This window comes from Heloderma suspectum, chromosome 8 (assembly GCF_057233095.1).
Source record: "Heloderma suspectum isolate Gila_16-S chromosome 8, 16-S_ref, whole genome shotgun sequence".
NCBI lineage: Eukaryota > Metazoa > Chordata > Lepidosauria > Squamata > Helodermatidae > Heloderma > Heloderma suspectum.
In genome coordinates this window covers 33819334-33836880 of record NC_139465.1, presented here as the reverse complement: position 1 = coordinate 33836880, position 17547 = coordinate 33819334, and the positions used below count along the sequence as shown (strand labels likewise).

The 17547-nt window shown below is 43.1% G+C and overlaps 1 protein-coding gene across 2 annotated transcripts; it reads right to left on the bottom strand.

The window, feature by feature from the left end:
* Nucleotides 1-31: 31 nt before the first annotated feature.
* NUDT7 (nudix hydrolase 7) lies at nucleotides 32-12888 on the bottom strand. 2 transcript variants are annotated; one of them, XM_084811926.1, is made up of 4 exons: nucleotides 12828-12888; nucleotides 7969-8122; nucleotides 4161-4319; nucleotides 32-585 (listed from the first exon to the last, which is right to left on the bottom strand). In XM_084811926.1, the coding sequence occupies exons 1-4, from the start codon at nucleotides 12863-12865 to the stop codon at nucleotides 214-216; spliced, it is 723 nt and encodes a 240-aa protein (XP_084668052.1). In that variant the 5' UTR covers nucleotides 12866-12888; the 3' UTR covers nucleotides 32-213. The 2 variants fall into 2 exon arrangements, with proteins under 2 accessions (XP_084668052.1, XP_084668053.1); XM_084811927.1 differs by having other exon boundaries at nucleotides 12841-12888.
* Between the last annotated feature and the right edge of the window lie 4659 nt (nucleotides 12889-17547).

The window sequence follows — 17547 nt, the reverse complement described above, 5'->3', positions numbered from 1 at the left end:
AAACATGATACAGAATAGATGACTGACACCACACTGTTCAGTGTATTTTATTTTGTATAATCATATAAAGACATGAATACTGCAATAGCAGATCCATAAAATTATATACTTGTATAATTTACAGATATAATTTAAGGGAATGTATTTAAGCTAACATATGTATCTGACTTAAACAGAATACAATTTGTTAGGAAAAATTAACAGTTCCACAAATCAAAGTTTGCTTTTCCCCCTGTTGTATAATTCCATGAAATTGTTCTGAGCTGAAGAATTCAAGTTATCAAGATCATACTGAACTTGAAATGTTGGTTTCTTCCCAAAAATTGCAAGAGCAAGGAACACCACAAAGTGTGCTGTGAGTCCCCATATTGTAAAGGAGGTCTTGAGCTCTGGGTCATCATATTCAAAGGAATGCATCAAATATGGAACCTCTCCCATCCTTGGAAAAGGTATGGTTGTGTACTTTGAAGGACTAATAAAATACTCCAGTGGCACTGAGAACACATCACTGACTTCTTCTGGATTAGGATGGGCTTGGAACGTGTCTTCTATAAAGGCTACAACTGGAGTTACTAAAGAATAGGTCTGAAAAGAAAGGTGTTAACTGTTTTAAAGCATCTAAAAGTAGTAACAAAACACTCTAACTTTGTTTACTTAAGGACACAATCCTATGCATGTTTAGACAGAAATAAGGCCTACAACTCTCAGCATGGCCCAGCCAGCACAGTGTGCTGGGCATTGTAGGCCTTTTTTCTGTCTAAACATTGCATAGGATTGTGCCTTAATACAATTATCTTCCCAGTTCAGGTGCCTTGCTGAACATGAGAGAGAAACTCTTAAGAAACTCTTAAATATATAATCACTCTTAAAATGCTAATGGAATTTCCAAGTGCAACTGTTAGAGAAATGAAGATGACAGTGGGCAGGCCCTACATCAGAGAAGTAAAATATGACTAGGAACAAGATGGTAGCGCAGGAGTAGGGAATCTTTCTCGGCTCAAGGGCCACATTGCCAACCAGAAAATCTCCCAGGGGCTGCATGCCAGCACTAGGCATGACCATCCACTTTCTCAAACCCTATTCACCCCGCCCCCATTCACACCATTCATACATACACTCATACATTCTAGCTCTCCCCAAGCTGATCCATGCAGATCAGTTGAGGAGGGGGTATTTCCCAGCACCCTCATCTTAGTAGATCCATCACATCCTACTCAAATTACTTGCTTTGATGAAGTCCAATGCAACGAAGCAGTTTGAGTATCTCAGCTAATATATATTCACCCAACAAAAATGTTTCGGTTTAATATGTTATGCTAAGGGCTTTCCACGTTCTCTCAAAGCTGAAAAATTACAGCTGTTAACAGCCACACCCTTCACAATGTTATTTAGACAATATGAGTATGGTATCCTATGCTGTGGGTAGTTCCAGCTTCACCACTACATTGGAGGTGGGTGGTTATTAGTGGCTGAGTGGTGGATCAAAGTCCCAGATTTGTCTGTTCACTACAAAACACATGGAGTAAGGATGTGCATCAGGTGTGGCTGAAGCCTGAATTGGATTTGGCACCTTTGGACTGTTTCTGGTGCTTCTCAAGGTGAAGCAGGCTTTCCTCCAAACCAGCTAGTACCAAATCTGAATGATGTTCTATTTAAGCTTCGGAAGTGTCCCTGCCAAAACAACATCTTCTGCTTTCTTTTCTCTTAAAGGATGAGGAGGAGCGGAGGGAGTGGGGTTTACTGACTGACAGCTCTACCTTCTAATCATAAAGTACATTTTACCAGGGACGCTACAACCATGGTGCTTTGGGAGATGGAATGTGTTTCTTTTAAAATGTTTTAATTGTTTTAACATGGTGTTTTATTATTTTGTCTTTGTTGCTCACCGCTCTGAAACCTTTTGATGTGGAGCGGTATATAAAAATTGTAAATAATAATAAATAATAATGGTAAGAATGGGACCTTGAGATGACATTTTTCCAACATCACCAGGGTCCATGATGAAAAAAGCCTTAAATTCATTTTCAAACATCATAACTCCCTTGCTGCTGAACCTATCCTTCTGAACTCTGCAGGTTTTTTGCCTGGAGATAACTCTTTGATGTGTGCCATTTTCATACGAATTGCCCCCCGCCTCAAATCATAGGAGGTGTGGGGGAGGGAGGAGTATCAGCCCTCCTGAATTTGAGGACTCCCCCTCCACATAAACCACTGAACCTATCCTTCTGAAACATTGCAGGTTGTTTACCTAGGGACACCTTTAGCTGTCTATCATTTTCAAAACAATGGTCCTCAAAGAACATAGGTGGATAAGCATTTGTTTTTACATATCTTCAAAATGTAAAGGTTGCTTTTACTACTAGGACACAGCATGTACTGTACTAGACCTTCCCCATTTACTGGCACAACAAAGATGGGCCAGGCCCAAAAGATACTGTACAGAGAAATTGGCTGTTAAAGTTTAACTCCAGAAAATTCTATTAGAACAAAACAGACAATATCTATCAAACTGCTGGAGTTCATCCATCAAAGTTTAAACTCCTATAAATAAGCCATTTCTCAAACTTCCAGCATGAACCACCCCTAAAGTGACCTCTCTTACACTGCCAAGTTTCAGATCAATCTGTTGAGCCATTAGAAAATCTACTGTAGAACCTGTTTCTTCCTGATTTGGGTTATAATGGCAGAATGCAATTTCTTTGACTCACCCTTAACATAGGGCTGCATCTTGGCCCTATAATTAACATGGATTGAGTATTCTTAATCATATAGGGATAGTTCTCTGCATTCCAGTTCATCAAATATACCAATTATATTAATATAAATATTTGAATAGGTTTAGATAACTTGTGGAATCATCAGTTTGTGTCTCTGCAATAAAAAGAATCAAGGAGCAATAGAAAGGAATAAAGACCGCTAGGAAAGGCTGCTACCTAGTAACCATGTATATGAAAATAAAGTGGGTATCATTAACATAGCTGACGTTCATGTCATATATATTTGAAAGTAGGGGGATGACAACTAAAAGTAACTGTATCTTAAAGCTACTTTTTTGTACTAGCAAAGTGAGGCCTTTGGTGTAACCGGTGGCTCATTTGTCCAACTGTGAATTTGTAAAGAGATAACTCAGTTGAACTTTGAGAAAAGTCAAGGTTTGATTCTATGTTTCAAGATAAAATATCATTTCAATGCCTACACCCATGTTCAAAGAGGAAAGTGAAAAAAATAATGCTATGTACTGCCTCCCTTGATCAATGAAACATCAGAATTAAAGTTGGTGGGCACTTTTAGGAGAACATTCTATGTTAGAAGGATAACTCCTAGCTCAACCTCTGCACCCATTTTGGGGGGGCGGCAGAGGAAAGATATCACACACAATGCAATGAAATATCTCCCTTGAATGTTGAGACATCAAATGGAAGCTGGTGCACACTTTCAGGATAACATGCTCAACACCCACAAATATTAACAAGAGGGCCAGTTGTGAGCACACCCTCCTAGACAGTGTGCTTTACTAGTCTAATAACAACTTATAAAAGTTCTTTTCACTATCTGATGATAATGAAGAAGGTAAAGTTAAGGTAGGTTATTGGAGACCAGGGTGGGACTACTCAGTTTTGGATTTCCCTGTTCTTTGGTACTGAAGCTATAAATTTCAGCTTTATAACTAATGCCACAACAGCTGCTCAGAAACGTGAAAAAACGAAGCCCCTTACACAGTAAAAAGGTAGTCCTAGAACTTTGGTCAATGTAACTGACATATAGAATTCTGTGGGCATTGTCCTTCTCTGTCTGAAACAGAGCCTCAGGTGAAGGGATGTGTCCCTATCTATACAGAACTTAAGAGCTGGGCTGTATCAGATGAAAGTTCCATCTAGTCCAGCACCATGTTTCCCACAGTGACCAGTCAAATGCCGATGGGAAGCCCACAATGAGGTCAGGAGGGCAATAACCATCTCCTGCTGATGTTCTCCAGTAACTGGTATTCAGAGGCATAGTCCCTCTGAACCTGAAAGCAGTATATAGCCATTATATATCATTATAGTAGCCACTGATAACCTTATCCTCCATGAACTTGTTTAATCTCCTTTTAAAACTATTCATCTTGATTTACTGTTTATTTTTAATACAAATGAAATGTTGGAAAAATTGCACCTTACTTTATCTATTCCAGGTACAAGCCTACAGATGACTTCAGCCTGTTCAGGATGGAGCCCCACTTCTTCCTTGGCTTCTCGGAGAGCTGTGGCTATTTCATCTTTGTCTGTAGCATCACTTTTACCACCTGGAAAACAGACTTCTCCCGGTGATCTTCTCAACTAGGAATTAAGTGTACGTTGTTAAGTATTATTATTTTAGTTTTGGTTAACGTAAGATTCTAATGTACAGGGGTTCCTGTATCAACGTATTTTAAGATAAGGGCTGCTTTAGACATTACAATGTTCTGCACCAACCTAGATTTCTGTGCAGTTTGAGAGCCCCCCATACTACAAGTAAACAATTGCACAGCTGGTATCTGGCACACATTTGATGGGCGTACCTGTTCAAATACTACAGTATATGTTGATATTCCATGAAATATTAAATTTTGCAAGGAGAGACAAATAGTGAATGCACAGAAACACAGCACAAATTTCATAGCATATGTCATTATGGTTTCCAATTCTTGAAATAAAAATCTTGAACCTAGGTGGGGGTTAAAGTGGATACCCTAGGCTGGAGCCAGAATATCAGGGGCTAGGTGATAGGCAATACTCTGTTCATCTAAGGCGAACAGTTATTGTGTGTGTTTCCTCCCTTCTCAGGCAACCAGATGCAGTGCTATTGTATGGGGGAGGGTACTGATCCCTGCAGCGACCACCACCTCTCCTCAAATACCTAATTAGGAAATCACACCTGCTGTTGCGCTCTCCTGGGCTCAGAGTCTTCTCTGCAACTTCCACATCCTGAGCTTTGCTTCTCTCCAAACAAATATATTTTTTGTTTGTTTACTTAGCGAACATGATGTGCCCCCTGCAGTGTTTGCCTGGGCTGGGAGTCTTCTCTGCAGCTTCTTGGTCCTACGTGCATATGCTCACTCATTATCTGAAAGTCACCTGATTCTCTGTGCAATGGGAGTTGTTGCTGGAACAGGGGAATCCAAAGAAGTGCTTTTGTGTGGCTGTATGAATTCCTTTCCCCACTCCCCCTTGCACTCATGGTCTTAAAGTCACTTGATGGTTTCCTTCTCAGTGCAATGTGGGTTGATTCTGGAACAAAGAAAGTGTGGTTCCAAAGGGGCACTTTTGAGTGGCTATATAAATGCCCCCATTGTTCTGCAATCATGATGTTAATATCAATTGATTCTCTGTGCAATGGGAGATGTTGCAAAAACAGGATAATGGGGGTAGAAAAGAGTGCTTTTGTGTAGCTATGTGAATTACCCCCTCCTTGCTTTGCGCTCGACTGTAAAATTCATATGCCTCAATTCCCCCTTTCTGTGATATGGAATACTGGCTGCTGATGATTCAAAACTGCTTCACCTCTGGTGACTCCCTTGGCTTTGCCTCTGGTGATCCAACTGGCTCTGCCCCACCAGCCCCAGTGGGTACCAGCTACCACTGCTGGCGACTAGGAGTCTAGAGACCTCAAATCCAGCTCAGCTGGACAAAAACTGCTCAGCCTTTAAGATAAAGCACTTACATCTTAGAAGATGAGAGCTTGTACCATTTTATTTGTAGGCAAGCAATTATTCAAACAGCAACTTCTTTGGTTAAGCCTAGGTAGGAAATATTGAAAATGAAATGACTGTACCCATTAGAACAGGGGTGGGGAACATGTGGCCCTCCAGATGTTGTTGAACTGCAACTCCCATCAGGCCTAGCCACCATAAGGATGATGGCAGTTGCAGCCCAACAATACCTGAAAGGCCACATACTCCCTATCCCTGCATTAGAAAGAATAATATAAACAAATATATTATTTATGTACTTTGAGTATTCATATCTGGCCCATTAACCAAAGTTGTTGAGGTGGCTTACAATACATTTAAAATGTAACAAAATACACAAGAATTACTATGGAAGAGCAAAGGGTATACAAATTTCTCCCCAGACATCAGACGTTCCAGATGCTGCTTCATGTCTGAATCTCTGGGCCATTGCATGTCTCAGAGGAAATGGTTGCTGAAGAAGCCAGATGTTAGTCTCTCAAAGAGTGTGTGCCGCCATCTCTTTAAATATGCAACCTCCGATTAGGCCGATCAGGGGTTGCTCCATGATGTCCAAGCTAGGGATGGCGGAGAATTCCACCACAGATTTCAGTGAGGCCGAATGCACTGGCATTCGGCCCCCCCAAATCCATGGAGGAATGGCCTGCCCCCCCGACCTCCCCCCCACAGATTCCGCCCGGGACGAGGCTTACCTGGGGCGGATGTTCCGGATGGCGGCGGCTCCGGCGGTGGGTCCAGTGGTGGCAGCAGCTGGTCTTTCAACCGGCTGCTGCGGCTGCCATTTTCATCCTGGTCTTTGCCGTGATAGGCTCTGTAAGTATTTACATAGCCTATCATGGCAAGCCAATCCAAAAAAAAAAGGCGTATGCAAATGGCAGCGGCTATGGCAGCCGCCATTTGCATTCCCTATTTTATGCCGTTCTAGCCTACGTAAATATTTATGTAGGCTATTACGGCGAAAAATAGGGGAACGCAAATAGCGTAGTGGGCGCTATTTGCGTTCCTTTATTTTTCGCCGTTCTAGCCTACGTAAATATTTACGTAGGCTAGAACGGTGAAAAATAAAGGAACGCAAATAGCGCCCACTATGCTATTTGTGTTCTCCTTTTTTTCGCCGTAATAGCCTACGTAAATATTTACATAGGCGAGAATGGCAAAAAATAGGGAACACAAATGGCGGCCGCCATAGCCGCCGCCATTTGCGTATGCTGGCTTTTGGGGGGGAGAGGTTAGCCGTGATAGGCTACGTAAATACTTATGTAGCCTATCACGGCTAATGCAGGGACGCATATGGTGGCTGCTACGGCGGCCATTTGTGTCCGCACCAGCCCGTCTGCAGCTGGAAATCTGGCTGCGGACAGGCCTGGCCGGCTGCGGAGCAGAGCTGGCCGGGCAGGATTCTGGGGGGGGGAGGACTGGATCGCCTCCCCCCTCCGTCGAGGATTCTGGGGGGAGGGACGGAGCGCCTCCCCCCCACCACGAATCAATCCGCGAAAAGGTAAGTGAGTTTCGTACATCCCTAGTCCAAGCCCGGAAGCTATGGATTAATCATGGGCTAGACAGCCCAAAGTTAACCTACAATTAGTTGTTAGGTTAACTTTGGGTTGTTTAACTCAAAATTAACCCATAGTGTCTGGGTTTAGATGTCACAAAGATGTCACCATATTCAAAATGGTGGTGGCATGCGCTACAGCAAATTGTGGGTTAATTAATTAACCCATGATTTGCTGCTATGTCTAACAGGCCCATTGTGTCTGAAGCTGAACCCATCCTCGCAAATGAACCATGATTTGTTAACCAGCTACAAACCACAAATAGAAGCCATGGTTTTTTATTGGCTTACAAAGTCTGGCTTGTTTAACCATGGTGTGCCATGATGTCTGAACTCAGAACTGTGGCTTATCTCTGGCTTGTTTGCGTTGCTTTCTGCCATGAAACAGAGGCATCCAGCAAGAGCAGCCTTGTGGAACTGCTCTGATGGCTGGCAAAATTACTGGGAGAGGAACAAACCAGAAATAAGGAAAACAAGCTGCAGTTTGTTTGCTCATCTGCAAGACAATTCATGGGCCAAAGCAATAAACTTATGGTTAAAATAAACTATGGCTTACTGTTATGTGTAAATGCAGCCAAGCTAAACACTTTGCTTCCCTTTACGTTGATTTAATTTCTTGCATGTTTCTATCAGGCAACAATTATTCTCAGATGACCTCACAATTTATGAATGAAATTAGTTATGGCTTTCAGATGTACATACGTACCTTCATTGATCTGACAGTGAAAAGAACAGACAGTTTTCCATCTTTAACCATCAGTGGGATAAGAACAGAGGCTTTTGGCAGTGGTAAATGGGAAAATTGGTTTCCAACATCAAGTTTCCTTAATCGCAGCTTAGCTTTATCTTTCACAGTCATTCTAGAACAAGTAAAAAGAACAAACATTTCATAAAAAAACAATTTTATCTCCTGGGCTATTGTTAATTTGCATAGGAGGAATATGACACTTTATGCTTAAAAGCAAATCTGTTCATATATTTGCAGATGCAGTGAGATGCAGATACATCCACAATCACCATATTGTCACCTGGAGGCAAACAGATCTACAACACAAATATTGATGCTAATCTAATAACACTTTGTTTAGTCATGTAGTAAGCTTTGTAAAAGAAAAAGCAGTATATCAGCTAAACTGTAGAGCAGGATGATTATTATGAGCAGCATGACCTATTTTATTGGTTTTATGACAGAACCATTTCTAATACCCTAAAACAAGTCCTAAACTGCACACAGTAGCATAGTTGAATAATGAAACATTTTGCAGTCTTACATAAAACCCTCCACCATCTTAGTTCAGGTTAATGAATACAGAATAACTGCCACTCCAGGGTCCGTAGAGACCATTAGAAAGGGGAGGATTGCATGTTCTCATATTTCCTGGAATCCTTCAAGCTGTCTGACTTCCAGCCATAGGGTCACCATCTTACGAAAGGAAGACACATAAGCCCTGTTCACACATAATGTGAAGCCATGATGGTTAGGAAATTTCCGCTAACTACGGTGGCTTCACGTGTTGGGGGGGGCGAAAACCCCATTCCCTGTGGTTAGTAAGCCAACCCCACTAAACACCCCCCTGCAAAAGGGTTAAGGGCCCTTGGGATGGCTTACTATGTCTTCTGTTGGGCTCATAGGTGGTTTAAACAGGCTCTGGAGGACTTCTAGGCCACGACCATAGAGTCTGTCATCTAGAGTGTCCACCACTGCGAGCAATGCTCTTTGCTACCACAGACTTTCTCTATGGTTGCGTAGCCATTTCGGCCACTGGAGCAGCCGCTGATAGCCCGTTTGTGCCATGGAGGACGTTGGGATGCCCAGTTACCATGCTGGGAAGATTGCCAAGTAATTATGGAGGGGTGATGGTTAGCAGAACCATGCGGTGCCGCATGGTTCTGGACATGGGATGGGCACGTGCATCGTTGTTTTGCCCCCCCTCCCCGGTAGTTACCCAAACAACCCTCCCCCGTATGCGCATCTGGACACAGAGATGGAGCTACTTTCTTGTCTGCGGCAATTTGCCATACCATCCAAGCCAGAAAACTAATAGTTTGTGCTTGGCCTCCAAACCAAGATGACAAACTATGGTTTTGCTGCAAACTTGAACGTAGCAAATTAAGTGGAATGTGTGAGTGTATGGATTGATCCTTTTAATGACAAACTATGGTTTCCCATTAAATGTGAACTGACCAAATACCCTCAGATGATATAAACGAAACTTGGTCAGCTTTATTTGGAGAAAAGGATGAAACAATGTTAACAATTTCTTGCAGGCATATGTATCCTACATGACAGCTTTCAAGTTACATGTGAAAATTATGTGTATGAAAATTATATATCTTACATTGCTTACATGAGCCTGCAGGAACCCCCTCCCCCACAAAAAACTGATAATAAAACCTGCTTTGTCAGATGCCAAGAAGTGAAATAACCTTTAACTTAACTCAAAATCCTTTAGTAGAGCCTTTCTTACAGAGGTCAGGAAACAACTTCATATTCTTGAGCAAAAGGTCCAAGCATGCTTTTTACTGAGCATGTTTACATATTAACTTAAGGGGCTGAAAAAGTTCTACAACTCTCAGCATTCCTAGATGCAGCCAGCCAAACACCCCGCAGCTTGCAGCAGTGATCAGTCTATTTAAATTGCCCCCTCATCTGCATCCCCAAGCCAAAATCCAGCATTTAGTTGTGCAAAGTGCTGTGATCTACAGAATGCATGCTGGTGCACTGCGCCTGTCACACAAGCTTAGACCTGAGATCAAAAGCGAAAGCAGTCTTCTGTGCGAAATACATCTTCTTGTTTGTGATGGAAGGGCTGATACTCAAATACATCTGCTCTAAAATCCTGGGTTTCTGCATTGATTTCTGTGGGGAGATCTCATTTCTGCCCAAGGCAGTTGCGTTGAAATGGGAAAAACTGGCTGTTAGCCTCAGTCCACCAACTAAAACTCCATGGACATCCCTTTAGAACACTCTCCCCAGAAAGGTTCACCTAGCCCTACACTGATGTTTTTTCAGAGCCAAAGATCTTTATATTTCTAACATCTGGTTACGAGATTGATTGGATGCTATTTTATTCTGCTGTTTATTAAATGCTGATATTTTATTGTGTACTTACGGTTTTAACGGCTTGTTCTTGTAAACTCTGGAGAAGCTTTTGAGATTAAACATTTTCTAAGTACAAGAGCCCAGTCATAACTTTGTTTACTCAGAAGCAAGTTCCAAGAGGAATTGCTACTAGGTAAGTGTAGGTAAGATTGCAACCCAGCAATAAGTCTCACTCTGACTTACTTCTGAGTTAACATGCATTGGGTTATGGTATAGATTTAACTTTATTATATTATTGGGCTGTTTTAAATGGTAAACTGCCCTGGGAACACTATTTGGTGTCGAAGGTGTACGAAATACATTTTAGAAATAAGTGCCAACTTTCAGAAGCCGAAACCTTTGGTTCTATGGCATTTTAACTCTTTTAAGTGTTCGCGCAAATGATGGTTTGCCCTGTTCAGATATGATGGTGAACTATGGCTTGCTTGAATCAGGAAGTGCAGAAGGGGTGAGTAAGGAACATATGAGCCTAAGGGCACAACCCTGATGGTCAAACCATAGTTTGGCATTTACATGTAAAATAAGCCTAAGGTTTACATGCTTCCCTTCCCTCTTCTTTTGCCTCTGTGAAAAGATGTTGATCTTAAACTATTCAGAAGTCCTCGTGACATCCAAACTTACTGTGTTTGGGGAAAACAAGTCCAGATCAAACCACTGTTTCAGAGGAACCTAAGAACCTAACAGAGCAATCCTATGCATGTCTGCTCAGAGGTTGTTGTTCAGTCGTTCAGTCGAGTCCGACTCTTCGTGACCCCATGGACCATAGCATGCCAGGCCTTCCTGTCCTCCGCTCTCTCCCGGAGCGTGCTCATTTTCATATTCATTGCATCCGTGATGCTATCTAGCCATCTCATCCTCTGCCGTCCCCTTCTCCTTTTGCCTTCAATCTTTCCCAGCATCAGGGTCTTTTCCAGTGACTTTTCGCATTAGGTGGCCAAAATATTTGAGCTTCAGCTTCAGTATCTGTCCTTCCAATGAGCAGTCAGTGTTGATTTCCTTTAGGATTGACTGATTTGACCTCCTCTGCTCAGAGGTAAGCCACAATAATTCAATGAGAACTACTCCAAGCTAAGTGTGTATAGGATTGCTGCCTAAGTGTTCCAGTTCACATATGCAAAAGCCAGAACCTAACTAGATTTAATGGTACCGAAAGATTCTGGAAACTTGACTGAGCTGTCTGTCTTCAACGTGAGGTCCCTGGGTTGAATAAATATTAGTAAAAGTAAGTAAATATTGCAAAACATCTTTGAAAGGATGGATCCTTGAACACTTTGGAAGGTCTGGCGTGCTATGGTCTATGGGGTCACGAAGAGTCGGACACGACTGAACGACTGAACAACAACAAGGAAAATACCTAGATAATGTACGGATCCACCGTTACTGGGCAGATTAGAAATGTACATAAATAAAGCTTTAAGACTGGCAACTCCAGCTGTTCTAAACCAAGAAATTTGCCTCACAGTTAGGCAAGGCTGGGGTATCTGTGGGACAGGCTCCACCAGCTCAGTTTCAGTTCTTTTGGCTGCAATCCTAAAGCCAATAGCCATTTACTTGGGAGTAAGCGCCACTGAATTCAGTGGGATTTACTTCTGAGTAGTCCTGTATAGGATTGTGCTGTTAGTCCAACTTCTGCCCTGACAGTAACTTTTCAAGGGCACAATCCTATACATGTTTAGACAGAAATAAGTCCTACAACTCCCAGCGTCCCCCAGCCAGCCTGAGGAATGCTGGGAGTTGTAGGACATTTTCCTCTCTAAACATGCATAGGATTGCAGCCTAAAGTTCCAATAGTATTGTGAACTGCTTTGAGAGGTTCCTTATACCCCCCAAAGCAGTAAACACACGTTTGAAATAAATACAAGTCTCTCCGTGAGAACAAGGGTAAAACCCAACATAAATCCCACTTAGGGCAAACCCACTGAAATGAATGGGGCTCAAGCTGGTCATGACCAACATACATCTCATGCATTTCAATGTGTCTATTCGAAGTAGGATTTATGTAGGATTTTACCCGCAAACAGGAGAAATATCAGAAAATTACTACTTATGAAGCACCAAATATATATATATATATATATATATTTTAAAAAATGCGAATCGCTGTATAAAATAAGAAAAATAAGAACAGTCCCTGCCCTGAAGCTTACTAGCTTAAGGTAATTATAGGGCTGTCCTTAGTAAATGGAGTTGCGAACCCATCCTCATTTACCTCAGAGTAAGCCCTACTGAACTCAGTGGGACTTACTCCTGGGTAGACCCGTATACGGGATTGCGCTGTAAAGGAAGATGGATCACACACAGCAGCCCTCTCACGATGAGGGGGCGGGGCATATTTTCCCCTACGCAGCCCTCGCACGGGGCAAATCCCCCCTCCCCGACTTTCCCGCCTTTTTTCACGACGCAGATGGGAGGAGCAGCATGTCAATCATCCGTCCCGAAAGGGGGGGGAATGTTCCGTTTACCTTTCCCCCTCACCGTCAGAGTCCAGCCCAGCCGCCATCTTGAAAATGCGACGCCTGTATCATCGCGTATGAACACGCGGCTATATCTGTCGCGTGTTCCTTCCCCTCCAGCCCGCCCATTGGCTCTTCGTCGCTGACTGGCAGCTCATCCGCCGCGTCCTCGTTGTACAACGGACAGAAGAGACAGCTGCCTGCTCTGCCGAAGGCGGTGTCGCTATTGGTGGAGAGAAACGGGGGTGAGTGAGATGAGGAAGGGAAAGCCTGAGGGGAGCGAACTCCCTATTGGCCCTCGCGGAAAGGGTGATGATTGCGGAGTTGCGTTGGGCGGCCTGAGGCGTTCAGCCTATCACGTGCTGCGCCTTGAGGTCGGGCGGGGCATATTAAACTAGGCAGGGGGTTGCTTAGCCTTGTCAAGTGCTGCGGCCTTCCTCGACCTGTTTCCCCTCTAGTGTGTGTTGCGCTACAACTCCCAGCATGGCTGGTGGGGGAATGCTGGGAGTTGTAGTCCAACACATCTGGAAGGAACCAGGTTGCGGAAGGCTGGATTAAAGAATTAATTGTATTGTTACGCAAGGAGCTTGTCTACAGAAAAGACGTATCACATTCCCTGCCCGGAGTGACTAAAAATATTAGTATTAATGCATCATTGCTTTCTTTGCATATAAAAGTTGTTGATATCCTGTTGGTTTGTCAGAAATAGTTAATAATAATAATAATAATAATAATAATAATAATAATAAAAAATAATGAAAATTCTGAGAGTGCCTTGGACTGCAAGGCGGTCAAACCAGTCCGTACTCCAGGAAATACAGCCAGACTGCTCACTTGAGGGAATGATATTAAAGGCAAAGCTGAAGTACTTTGGCCACATCATGAGAAGACAGGACACCCTGGAGAAGATGCTGATGTCAGGGAAAGTGGAAGGCAAAAGGAAGAGGGGCCGACCAAGGGCAAGATGGAGGGTTGATATTCTGGAGGTGACGGACTCGACCTCGGGGGAGCTGGGGGTGGCGATGGCCGACAGGAAGCTCTGGCGTGGGCTGGTCCATGAAGTCACGAAGAGTGGGAAGCGACTGACCGAATAAACAACAACAATAGCTTTATAGGCAAGTTTTTGAGTCTATCCTCCGCTCCCCACACAAAATTCTTCATCAGGCCGGATGTTAAAAACAAAAGTTGCACATGATATTGTTGCCCCAAAGCCTGCAATTTGAAGACTGAGGCTACAATCCTATATCGACTTATCTGGAAGTAGAAATGTAAAACTTCTATTAAAAACCTGTGGCAGTGAGTTCCACAGACCCAAGCCTCAAAAGACCATTTGGTTTTAAAGAAATGTGGGTGGGATAATCCACACATTGACCATATGCAACAGAACATAGTGGCAAGATAACCTACAGTGTTTCTCTAATGTGAGTTTTAGAACTACATTCACTGCCTGCTACAGCATCTAATCTAACCAGAACAAGTCCAGAAACACAGGATGCTATAGAACAAAAAACAAACTGTCAAGAATGCACATTTTCTTCATAAATTATGATTATGTGACTCTAGTCACATGTTGGGAAACTGAGCATGACTTGGAGCATCCTTCGATGTCTATCAGTAAAAGATACATTAGATCAATAATTTAAAAAAGGAATAGAAGAGATAACTATGGTGGGAATCTTACAGAGAGGATTAATTTTGAATCCCCCATGGATTCAACATTTCTAGAAATGTTACATCTCTAGTCTTACATAAAGGTCTTCCTATTACACAGAAATCATTTTGGGCGAGTAGAAGCCAGGTATCAATATATGAACACCTTGTCTTATACATTTTATTCATCATTCTAAAAGAAAATATTTCACAATAGAAAAAAAAATGGTGGGGGGGAATGGTGTCCCCCAACCCCTGCCAATTTTTTCTCATTTTTTCCCTGGGCTTTCACATCTCTACCAGGGAGTAAGTTCCACTGAATTCAACAGGGCTAACTTCTGAGTAACATATAAAGGACTTGCTCTGTTAAGATAGAATGCAGGAAGAGTTATGTAGATTTAATTAGATTAGCCTCAGTAGGTGCGAAACAGGTTGCCGGATGAACCCAGGGCTATTGAGACAAAGAAGCAATAAAAGGCTCCCCCGCCCCATTTTTTGAAAATATACAATCCAGTAGTCACTTGGTTCTGCCTTCACTATAGCTGAAATACACAGGTCCTTCTTTGTATAGCTAGAGTTTTAGCCACTATAATGCTAGGGTTGCCAACTTTTACCTTTGCTTTATTTTATTTCTTACATGTTATAGAATCATAGAATCATAGAATAGTAGGGTTGGAAGGGGCCTACAAGGCCATCGAGTCCAACCCCCTGCTCAATGCAGGAATCCAAGTCAGAGCATCCCTGACAAATGGCTGTCCAGCCTCGTCTTAAAGGCCTCCAGTGTGGGAGAGCCCACCACCTCCCCAGGTAATTGGTTCCATTGCCGTATTGCTCTGACACTCAGGAAGTTTTTCCTGATGTTCAGCCGGAATCTGGCTTCCTGTAACTTGAGCCCATTATTCCGTGTCCTGCACTCTGGGATGATCAAGAAGAGATCCTGGCCTTCTTCTCTGTGACAACCTTTCAAGTACTTGAAGAGTGCTATCATATCTCCCCTCAGTCTTCTCTTCTCAAGGCTAAACATGCCCAGTTCTTTCAGTCTCTCTTCATAGGGCTTTGTTTCCAGTCCCCTGATCATCTTTGTTGCCCTCCTTTGAACCCTCTCCAGCTTGTCTGCATCCTTCTTAAAGTGTGGTGCCCAGAACTGGACACAGTACTCCAGATGAGGCCTAACCAGTGCTGAGTAGAGGGGAACTAGTACTTCCCGGGATTTGGAAGCGATGCTTCTATGAATGCAGCCCAAAATAGCATTTGCCTTTTTTGCAGCCACATCACATTGTTGGCTCATATTCAGCTTGTGATCGACGACAATTCCAAGATCCTTCTCGCTCGTAGTGTGGTTGAGCCACGTATCCCCCATCTTGTAACTGTGCATTTGGTTTCTTTTTCCTAGGTGCAGAACTTGGCATTTGTCCCTATTAAATGCCATTCTGTTGTTTTCTGCCCAGCACTCCAGTCTATCCAGATCACTTTGAATTTTGTTTCTGTCTTCCAAAGTATTAGCTATCCCTCCCAATTTTGTGTCATCTGCAAATTTGATCAGCATTCCCTGCACCTCCTCCTCCAAGTCATTAATAAAAATGTTGAAGAGCACTGGGCCCAGGACTGAGCCCTGCGGTACCCCACTCGTTACCTCTCCCCAGCTTGAGAAGGTCCCATTGATAAGCACTCTTTGAGTCCGATTCTGTAGCCAACTGTGGATCCACATGATCGTTGTTTCATCTAGCCCACTTCGAGCAAGTTTGCTCATCAGGATATCATGGGGCACTTTGTCGAAAGCTTTGCTGAAGTCGAGGTATATGATGTCTACAGCATTCCCACGGTCTACAAGGGAGGTGACTTGATCAAAAAATGAGATCAGATTTGTCTGGCAGGACTTGTTTTTGACAAATCCATGTTGGCTTCGAGTAATCACGGCATTGTTGTCAAGGTGCTTCCAGATGGATTGCTTTATGATCTGCTCCAGAATTTTCCCAGGGATTGATGTCAGACTGACTGGTCTGTAGTTCCCAGGTTCCTCCTTTTTACCCTTTTTGAAGATAGGGACAACGTTAGCCCTCCTCCAGTCATCTGGCACTTCCCCAGTCCTCCATGATTTCTCAAAGAGAATAGACAGCGGTTCTGAGAGTTCTTCTGCCAGTTCCTTTATGACTCTAGGATGCAGTTCATCTGGCCCTGGAGATTTGAACTCATTCAAAGTAATGAGGTGTTCCTTGACCATATGCCTGTCAATCTCAAGCTGCAATCCTGCCCCTTCAGCCTGTACTTCGCCTTTGCCAGGGGGGTCATAGACCCTCTTTTGGGAGAAGACTGAGCCAAAGTAGGAATTGAGCACCTCTGCCTTTTCTTTGTCATCTGTTATCATTTTGCCATCCTTATTTAATAGCTGAACAACCATTTCTTTCCTCTGCCTTTTACTATGCACGTAGCTTAAGAAAGCCTTTTTGTTGTTTTTAGCATCCCTCGCTAACCTCACCTCGTTCTCCGCTTTAGCCTTCCTGACGCCATCCCTGCAATTCTGTGCTACCTGCCTGTACTCTTCCTTTGTTACTTGGCCTTCTTTCCACTTCCTATATGTGTCCTTTTTTGTTTTCAGGTCATCCCTAAGCTTTTTGTGAAGCCACATTGGCTTCTTCTGTTGTCTTCCACCTTTTCTTCTTGTTGGAATTGTTTGTGATTGTGCCTTGAGAATTTCCTTTTTTAAAAGTTCCCACCCATCTTGGACTCCTTTTCTCGCTAGCATTGTTTGCCATGGGACCTTACTGATCATTGTTCTGAGTTTATTAAAATCAGCTTTCCTAAAATCCAGGGTACGCGTTTGAGTACACTCGGCTTTTGCTTCCCTTAGAACCAAGAACTCAAGTACAACATGGTCGCTTTCCCCCAGAGTTCCTGTAACTGCTACTTTATCCACTAAGTCATCTCTGTTGGTTAGGATCAAGTCAAGGATAGCCGATCCTCTAGTTCCTTCCTCTACTTTCTGTAGGAGGAAGTTATCCGCCACACAAGTCAGGAATTTCCTGGAGGGGCCATGTTTTGCAGAATTTGTCTCCCAACAAATATCGGGGAAATTGAAGTC

What these genes read in the sequence shown, in the direction of transcription:
- NUDT7 (XM_084811926.1), bottom strand. Translation starts at nt 12,865, where the DNA reads ATGGCGGCTGGGCTGGACTCTGACGGTGAGGGGGAAAG. An exon ending in TCTGACGGTGAGGGGGAAAG is followed by an intron (nt 8,123 to 12,827) that starts GTAAACGGAACA and finishes TACTTGTTCTAG; the next exon opens with AATGACTGTGAAAGATAAAG. An exon ending in TTGTACCTGGAATAGATAAA is followed by an intron (nt 586 to 4,160) that starts GTAAGGTGCAAT and finishes CTTTCTTTTCAG; the next exon opens with ACCTATTCTTTAGTAACTCC.